The sequence below is a fragment of the Tetrahymena thermophila genome, assembly GCF_000189635.1.
Source record: "Tetrahymena thermophila SB210 genomic scaffold scf_8254485, whole genome shotgun sequence".
NCBI lineage: Eukaryota > Ciliophora > Oligohymenophorea > Hymenostomatida > Tetrahymenidae > Tetrahymena > Tetrahymena thermophila.
This window is the reverse complement of record NW_002476260.1, coordinates 22,996-32,972: the sequence shown is the minus strand read 5'-3', so window position 1 is coordinate 32,972 and position 9,977 is coordinate 22,996. Positions and strand designations below refer to the sequence as shown.

The window sequence follows — 9,977 nt, the reverse complement described above, 5'->3', positions numbered from 1 at the left end:
CTCTTCTTTAAAATTTCTTTGAATTTATTAGAATAGTAAATTTTTTTTCTTTTTATTATTTTTTTTTTGTTATCAAAAAAATTTTATATTAAATTTTTATAAAAAAAAGAATTTATTGAGTTTTAAACTGAAATATAGCTTTTAATTTATTTTCCTCCTTTGAATTTTTTTCAAAAACAGAATATAATCAAATATGCGCACCCTCATCAAAGCAATTAAGATGCATACGCATATTTATTTATTTATTCATTCATTTCACTTCAATTTTTTAAATGCCTTTTAATCAATTACTTGCTTATCTCAAGCTACCTCAAAGAGAGAGAGACAGACAGACTGCTTCACTATATTTGGCAAAATCGAAAGATATTATATCAATATTTTATTTTTTAAATCGATTTAGCTTATAGACAAAAATGAAATAAAATCAAGAATTAGTTAGTACTTACTTACTTATAACTAGACAATTTTTTAGACTAGGTCGTTCACAATTTTAAATAAATGAGTACAGTTTCTGTCAAGCATTTATCTTAATTAAGAGAAAATGAACAATTTAAAATTGACCCTGAATCTTTTTACTTTTAAAGTAATTATTAAACTAACAAATTCTTTGGAAGTTAAATAAGAAGAGCGCAAAAAGCGTTTATAAAGTAGAAATGATAAAAAATATAAATTATTTTAAAATGATAAACTAAAACAAATATTTAAAAAATAATCATAAAAAACATAACTAAAAATTGTTTCAAATATTTTGATAAAGAAATTATAAAAATATTTTTGAATTTAAAATATAATTTTCTAGATAACTTTGGTGATGCAAAATAAATAACAAAATTAGCGAACAAAATCCATATTATTTGAATCGATAAATGCTTGAATTAAAATATTTAAACCATACGACCTAGTTTAAACTAGAAATAGTTATTTTTTTAATGAGTTTGTTTCTATTTTATTGTTTATTTAATTTTAGTGTTGGTCATTTTTTAGATTTTAGCTGATAAGATGAAGTCTTAGATATTTTTCACAATATTGAATTGATAACAATTTAAATCAGTAAATGTGTGAAATTTCTACTTAATTTATTTTCTTTTGATATTTTAATAGATAGATAAATAGAAGATAAATTTTGGATTCAATCAAAGATATTCTAAATAATATATCAATAATAAAATAATTCATAAGTAGTGGATCACATAGATAGTTGATAAATTATATTTATAAAAGAATATTAAATAAATTTGTGAAAAAGATAGCAGAATATTTCCTATTTTTAATTTTAATTTAAAATTTAGTAATAAACTGACAGACAGAATTCTTTCTTGTCTGTCTGCTAAAGATATTTGAATATTTTAAGTAGATATTAACAAACAAATAAAATTAATAAAAAAAGACAAAATTTTTTATATGATAATTTTCTTTTATTGATAAGCACTCTACTAATTTTTTTTTTTGCTTATTTCAAGAATTTATTTGATTTTTGCTAAAGTTAAAAGATTATGCTTAATTGACAATTATATTAACAAACAAGTAAATGAATAAAAAAGTAATATTTATTTTGTTTATTTATTTATTTTTATTTCTTTTCTTTTGTTGAACCAACCAATAACCATGCTTATTTTTAATTAAATATATTGAAATGATTGAAAGTTTCAAGATTAATCTTTAACTTCTTCTTCATTATTATTATTGCTACTGGTTTCTTCTGAATTATTATCTTTATTTATATTGTTAAGCAAATTGAAAAACATATTTTAACTATTTATTGAGGGAGAAGTTGTGTTGTTTTTATGAGTAATATTGTTATTAAAATTTATTGTAAACTAGTTATCATTGTTGTTATTATTATTCGAAATATTTGAGAATAAATCTACTTTTATTTGGGTGTTAGAATTTTTGCTGTTATTTTAATTGTTCTACGACATTGATGGAGTGCAATTAGCAAAAAAGTTATGCTCTTAATCGTCATCTAGAGATTTTTTATTAGCTTTAATGTTGATTTAATCATTGCTTTGAAGCTTAAATGTAAACATATTGATTTGATTTCCAGGAGCACTACTTTGCTTTTCCAATTTGAAAAAGTCAAAATTCATTGGTTGCTATTATTATTGTGCTTCTTCCTGTTTTGTGCTATTTATATCAAAGTTAAATTATATTTTATCTTCTTGTTCTTACTTTTAGTTCGAAGTCAGGTTTTCGTTAAATAAGAAATGATTTGATATCCTAGAAGTTTCTTTGTCTAAGCCCAGAGAAAAGTCAGATGCATTACTTTCTTATTTTTTTACATTAAAAAAGTTTATATTTCCTGCAGTTGTTGTATCATCAACGTGCGAATCTGACTCATCGCCTGAATTATAAACAGGAATGTCTTATTCCACTTTCTATTTCGCTTTATTCTTTTTGGGTTTATTTTAGGTTTTATTTCCTTTTAAGCTTAATGAATTAGGTATTTCATCTAATGAGTTGTTTGAATCATCATCTTCATCATCATCGAATTTCAATTAAGGCTCACCGTTGCTTTACTCATGCTCATCACCTTCTTCTTCATCTCCACTATAATGCTGATTTTCGTGATGTTCATTTTCTTCTTCATCTTCTTCAGAATCTCCATCGTTATTTGATTCTCTTTGCTGTCTGAGGAATTCTTTTTACTTTAAAATGGTCTCTTAAAGAACTTCTTCTGTCAAAGATCTAGTTAAAAAGAAAAAAGTTTATTCCTCATTATTTAAAACAATAGGTAAGCGGCGCATGTTATTAAGCTCTTCGATTTCCAAATCCTAATCTGATTTACTTGTGTTCATCTCATTTAAAGATTTACATGTTTCTATGTAATTTTAAATATCCAACTTAGTTTAGTCATCACCCATCCTAAACATGTGTGAGAGAATATGAGCTTTTTCTTGTATTTTTTCTAACTCTTCACTTGAAAAACCTAAATTTTATTATGTCAGGTTACTTCTAGTACTTATATCTTTCTTTTCTATTACTGGGTTATTGTTAATACCTGGAATCTCTGGTAAATCATCTTCGTTATTGTTGCACTCAAAGAAGTTACTTTAATTATTGCTTTAAGCTTATTAATCGAAGAAATCTCCTTTCTTTTCAATAGAAAATAAATCATTTGAGCAATTAAAAATGTTGTTATTAGTACTATTGCTGTTGTTATTACTTTTTTGTAGCAATATCTAATGAGTATCAACAGAATTAGTTTTGGAATTCAATTCAATTTAAATTTATTCTTGTTATTTTTATTTAAGTTCTTATTCTTCTAAAATTTAGTATATTAGAGAAGGCAGAGTGTCATTTGAAAAGATAGACTATCTATTTGGCTGCTCTTCATTTTGTTAATTCGATAAATTGCTTGCTTAAAGCTGCTAACTCTGATCTTCGCCATCTTAAGATTGTGTATTTTGTTGAGCCAGTAGAGGTTGTGCTAAATTGTTATCGCTTTAAATTTGGTTCTATTATTAGATTTTTAAACTTTGTATTTGCTACTTTACATGTTGCTGGATTAAATTTTTTGTTTTTTCATCTTTTTCATTGAATAATTCAAATTATTTGGGTAATTTTTATGCTATTATATCTTTAAACATTTCTTTCCAGTGTTCAAGCATTTTCTTCCTAAGAAGAGTTTAACTTCTCTCCTTAAAGATTTTTGAAACGTATTTCAAATCTCCTTTTAAAAAGAGCAAATAATTACTGGGATTGGACAAGAACATGCTCTATTAATGGCGGAAATATATTTAAGAGGAATCAAGAAGTTGCTTTTCTAACTCTAAATACGGTTTATCCATTTAAACTTGAGAATGGCCTAAATAGTGAACTGAAATTTCATTCAAAGATAAATCGACTGTGCTCTCAACAAAGCTACTTAGCAACGAATCAGCATGATATTAATTTTTAGAGAAAAATGAATGAAAATAATCATAGCCTTCACCATAATTCAAAAGAGAAAAATTTTTATTTTTAGTTAAGTTATTTAAAAGAGTTAGCGAAATATACTCAAGTTAATCGGGCATGTAATATTATTGTTGAACCTTTCTGTCTAATTCAATTTGCTTCATTTAAAATTAGAAATTTTCTTATCTTCTTATAGACAGAATCTTTAAAAAGCATCCATATAGATTCTCTTTAATCTCATCTTTGGAGTATATTTCTTAAATCCAAATCTTTACCATTAAACGCCAAATACTCATCCTAGGATGCTAGGGATAGTCTTCAAAAATTTAATCAAAAGCTTCGTTATATACTTCAAAAACATCCTTTAATTGTTCTTCTATTTCATTCAGAAAAGCTATGTAGATATTCCATTTAATATTATACTCACTAAGTAAATCAAACCCATTTTTCTTAATACCGCTTGATTCATGAACATTTTAGCCATTCATGTGCTCCTTAAGATACTCATAAATCAGCTAGCACTTGAAAATAAATAAATCTACTAAATTCTCAATAAAGCATATAAGTAAGGGTTTTTATCTCATCTGCATTATGTAGTCATTTTCCTAAAACTAATTATTTTCTTCTTCTTAATTATCTAAATCTAGGTCAGTAAAAAAGTCATTATCTTGATCTATTTCAAATAAAAAATATCATATTATAATTAACCTCAATTAAACAAATATTTCTACTAAAAATAACTAGTTAATTTTTAAAAAATAAAAAGTAATCTGCTAAAAATGATTTTGAATCTATTAAAAATGATCATATTAAATGCCAATTAAATACATTTAATAAAGAGAATCTAATGAAATTTTTATTTCAAAAAAATTATTTAAAATTAAATCCCTAAAGAGTTTTTTATTAAAAAAAATAGTTTAATTATCTAAGTTATTTATAGAGAAAATAATTATAAATATTTTCAGGCTTTTAATATAATTTCAATAAATAAAATAAAATTTTAAACCTGGCTATTTATGTGCAAATTGGAATATATTATCAAAGAGACCTTTTTACCCTTAGCTATTCTGTTGTGCTATCTATGGTTTAGTTGGAGAAGAATATTGATCTAAACTATCTCTGTTACTGTGGTTATTGTTGTTATTGTTGTCAAAGAAATTAAATACGACAGGATTAGGATTGGAATTTTATGTGGCTAAATTCGTATTTATTTAACTTTGGAAACTTTTATTGGTACCTAATATGTTTGTAAATCCTTAATCTTCCATGGTAGATAAATTTCTACTCGGCTTTGTAAATAAAATTCGAGGACTTGTTTGCTTGTTAAAAGAACCTGTTAGTTTTCTTTTGGTTTGTCTACTAACATAGGAGAAAGTAGGCTTGTTTTTATAGAAGTAGTATCTTAAATTCAAAATTTCATTTTTTTGGAATGGCCATTTCTCGCAAAACTACTTTATTTCATCAATAAAATACTATTTGTTATCACGGATGATATTATTTATTGATAAGAGAGGCTGCTCCTCTTCTGTGAATTTATGTAATCCAATTCCAATTTGCCTTGATCCCTCCCACAAAACTTCAGCTAGCTTATTCTAAAACCAAGTATTGCAATAATTACCAATGTTTTCTCTCCTCAATTTCAAAATAGGAAGAGGTGGATCTTTGAGAACTCCCCAAATATATTTTGAAGTTATCTACGACATTTTCTATGCTTAAATTTTATGCTTTGAAAAATCCATGCTGCAAACATCTTAATTTTCTGTATTTTAACTACTGTTTACGTTATCAGAATCCTACGATTACTTAAATTTAAATAAAGGCTGTTGTTAATTTGTATTCTGACTTTCTCCGCTTTCCTGATCCTACATGTTAAATTTAAACTAAGAATCTCCAAATTTGTTTTTACTACTGTCTTCTTATTAGGAAGAACTTGCATTAAAACCAAATTGATCAAAATCAAAACCAGTTCCTTTTTAATCAGTTGAATCGTCTAGGTCATTATCTAATGGTAATGGTGCTAAACCTCCAAGCTTTGAAACAGCTTTATTTGGGTTGCCATTAAAATTATTTTTTTAATCTAATAAATTATTTTAATTTGTTTATTCTTTGTTCTACTGCTTTTCTTTTTGCTCCTATCCAAATAAAAATATCTTGTAGTTAACAGCAAGAAAACTCTCTCTGACATCCCTGTAAATCTTCAAAAATGACCTCCATTTACTCTGGTTTCGAGTATTATGAGAGATAATATAGTTCTTTTTGGCTCGCTCTTGCAAAAATATATCGTTTTCGCCATAATCACAAAAAAAATCAACTTGCTTAGGAAAAAATAAAGAAAAAACTTGTATAGCTATTAAATTATCATTTGAATCTATATAATCTTTGAACCACCTACAAACACACCTGAGGACAGGCACTTCGTTAGGATCAAGCATCTCCAAAATAATATTGACCAACCTCGCTGGCAATTTAGTGAATATTATATTTTTTTGCTTTTACTCTAAAATTATGCTTTCATTTGACCTTTGTAACAAAATTGATTCTTTCTATTTCATAATTGGTATTTCTTTCTTTTTTTTATCTGAAAATTGCTTTGCTTGATCCATTTATTTCTCTACTTATTTTAGCTTTTGCTTCACTGTTTCCTAACTAAGTATGACTCCTATTTCACCTACCACGTCTTTTATGACCTTCTAAATACTTTTATGTTTAACTTGCTTCTGATCAGAGATTTCGGATACAACAAAACTTTATAAAATTTATTTAAGTTTTCCCTCTTTTATTCTTCTTCTTAATTTTACTTTTTGTTTGATTGATTTAAGTACTTGTAATTACTGCTACCCTCTTGCTATATAAAATAAAGATAGATTTTGATTGAATTCTTTAACTTATTTTTCTTTTTCCTAATAACAAATCATATCATGAATGCTACTGCTAACAAAAGTACTGCTGTAAATGTATAATATAATAATCTCATATATATATATTTACAAATAATATTAAAATGCATGCCTTGTGTAAAACTGCTGCTTCTTAATCTATCTATCTCTATTGCAATTCGAAGAATATCTATTATTTATTGAATGTCAATCAATCAATGCTAGTCAATCTATTTATCTACTCTAATTTTGTTTGCGATTTATTCTTATTATATCAAAATTAACCATTTCAAATTCTTATGATTATTTATTAGAAATAAAAACAAACAAACAGCTCATATAATATATTACAATTAAACCAATCACTAATTTGACTGATGATTGTTTTTATTTATCAAAATCATTGATTATTTACAGTGAATTCTATCAAAAATTTAAAAAACTCCTAATTTGAATTCTTATTCAAAAAAATTCAAATATTATTAATTAAAAATAATTTTAAAAATAAAAAAATAGACAATTAAAGAATAAACAATTTTTTGGATATTTCATTTAGATATTTTACAACATTATAAATTTAGTAAAGTATAAACTTAATTAAAATAGAAAAAAATACAAAAAAAATTAAATTGTCAAGATCTTTTAAATTTAGAGTAAATAAAACCTCCTGCTATAGCTACGATAAATATACCACAATGAAGCCATTGAGCATGCTTAACTTTATTTTATTCCTACTCTTACTTTTTTGCCAATTTAGTAATGTATCCTTAGTAATAATCTTCAACAGATTTATACAAATCTTAATTGATTTGATAAAGGAGTAAATTATAGAGTAATTAAAAATCACAGTGCTTAGGATTTAAAATATCAACAGTTCCCCAATTATACTATCTAATAAATATTATTTATTTATTATTAAATTATTTTTACAATTATCATAAGAATAGTTATTACCTCCCATAATAAATATGATTAGTAGTATCTTCCAGTTAAAAATCAGAGGAAACTATTGTGAATGGAGGACATTTTCCGTTTGGACTATTTTATATGTGATTTAAAAATTCAACATTTCTATCTAATCCCTATTATAAATAGTTTTTTTAAAGGTAAAATTAATATGATTCTATCTTTATTTATTTAGCAAGTAGCTTAATTTTGCTTGAGTTTATTTTATTTAATAATTAGAAAAATCTAATTTAACTTGTTACTTTTTCAATATTGTAAATCTAAAATCCATTATCTTCACACATCTCTAAAAATTGTCTCTTCAATTCTATTGTTTCATTTTATGTTAATGTGTCTCCCTAAATTGAATTTATAAATTAACTTAATTTACCTAAATTTATGTAATAAAATCAGTAAGTAATACCTTTGCTATGATTGGAATCACATTTACTAATTTAGATAGCTTTTAGATGTATATTAAATCTGAGTCTTTAATTCTTGGAGGTTACAGAAAATATAAGCAACAATGAATCTTTTACAATTAAAAAAATTAATATGTTTTATCTCAAATAGATTTCATTAAGTTTGTTTCAATTTTTTAATGATAAAAAAATAAAATTATATATTCCATAAATCTTTATATTTTAGATTCTCGTTAATTATCCCTCCCAAAAAATTTTTAAAAAATAATTCAAATTTTAAAAAATTTTGATCTCTTTATATTTAGGCATTAACTAAAGACAATTTATGATAAATGTGTCTAAAATTTTATAAATTTTTGTAAAAATGATATTATTTTTTATTAAAAAACTTATTTGTTTACTCTTTTATCTTGAAATTTCTTCTCCTTTTGCAAATAAAGTAATTTATTTTGATGTACTTCTGAGTTAAAAAGGCTTTACTCCATTTATTCATGCAAGCCAAACTATTTTATCATATATATAATTTTAAGTTAGATCTTTGTTTATTCTAATATATGAACTATCATACTTTATTGATTATTTATTATTTAACTAGTTTGTACCATTTTTCTTAAGATAATTTTTCTCCATAACCAAGAGTGTCAATCATTTATAACTAATATCTTATATCCTAATCCTATTTAATATCTTTTTATGTGTTCATTTATAATTCAAAAATATATGAATAAATTTTACAAGTGTGTTCAACCACTTTTGAAAACAGTAATTCCTCCTTTTTTTAGAATTTAAACCTTTTATCCTAATTAAAAAAAGATTTTATTCAAACTGCATTTATTTTTCTTTGCTTATACATAATGCAGGAAGGTATTAATGAAAGTAGTTTTTCCTGTTCCTGATTCTCCAACAACCATGATATTTAAATTAACCTATTTAAAAAATAGTTATTTATTTAACTTATTTCAACAAATTATAGTTCTACATTGTTGTGTTCTTCATGTATCTATTATTATAAATTTCTTATTTCTGAGCTAATTTGTTGATTTTAAACAACGTTGCTATTTTAGCTTGCCTATATATGCTAAATTATTTCTTCATTATGGCTATTGAAGTTATTACTTTAATGTATAGAGTTATTTTCTGTGGAAATATTGATGTCTTAGCTTACTATGAACTATGAACTTAATTAATCTTATTGAATGATTTATGATGGCATATCACTTTAATTTTATTATGAATCTAAGGAATTCTAACTGTTTCCTGACTCTGCTTTAGATGTATCATATTATCCCTTGTTTGAAATATACTCTGTTTGAAGGAGCTCAGAGTTAAGTAAGTTCTAAGTAGTATAAAAGCTGTCCATTTTAAATATAAAAACTATTAAGATCTATGTTTAATAAATATATAAAAATTAATTAGAAGATTGCTTAGATAATTTATAAGTTTTGTTTTCTTAATATATTAATAGAGACTATCGAACTTTCTTGAACAGAAACAATTAATAAATAAATCAATTAATTGATTTATTTTATAAAAAAAATATCAATTCAAAATAAATGCTGACTAGAAAAGAAATAAAAAAAGAGATCCTAAATTTTTACTTTAATTAAAGTTGTGAATATTAATCAAAATTAAATTTTAAGGTGTTTCTGATATTTAATGCCAATTTTTTCATCAAAAATCAAAATTTATTACGCATTAAATATTTTTCTTGATAGCATCTATAAAAATACTGATCTGAATCGCTTAATGAAGGAATTTATAATTGCTAGTTTGAATTCATTAAAATTAAATAATTCAATAATTCTTTTGCTATCCAAGAAAACACAAACACTGTTAAATA

The 9,977-nt window shown here is 24.1% G+C and overlaps 2 protein-coding genes across 2 annotated transcripts; both read right to left on the bottom strand. All coding sequences in view use genetic code 6, as the record gives it.

The window, feature by feature from the left end:
• Positions 1 to 1,646: 1,646 nt before the first annotated feature.
• On the bottom strand, positions 1,647 to 6,809 carry TTHERM_00989350 (cell division protein; the record flags this gene model as incomplete). Its single annotated transcript, XM_001022439.2, has 2 exons — positions 1,647 to 4,567; positions 4,901 to 6,809. The coding sequence occupies 2 exons, from the start codon at positions 6,807 to 6,809 to the stop codon at positions 1,647 to 1,649; spliced, it is 4,830 nt and encodes a 1,609-aa protein (XP_001022439.2).
• Positions 6,810 to 7,402: 593 nt separating this feature from the next.
• On the bottom strand, positions 7,403 to 9,497 carry TTHERM_000989343 (septin protein; the record flags this gene model as incomplete). Its single annotated transcript, XM_012799280.1, has 9 exons — positions 7,403 to 7,661; positions 7,725 to 7,852; positions 7,979 to 8,074; positions 8,140 to 8,247; positions 8,539 to 8,640; positions 8,706 to 8,824; positions 8,873 to 8,936; positions 8,989 to 9,063; positions 9,117 to 9,497. The coding sequence occupies 9 exons, from the start codon at positions 9,495 to 9,497 to the stop codon at positions 7,403 to 7,405; spliced, it is 1,332 nt and encodes a 443-aa protein (XP_012654734.1).
• Between the last annotated feature and the right edge of the window lie 480 nt (positions 9,498 to 9,977).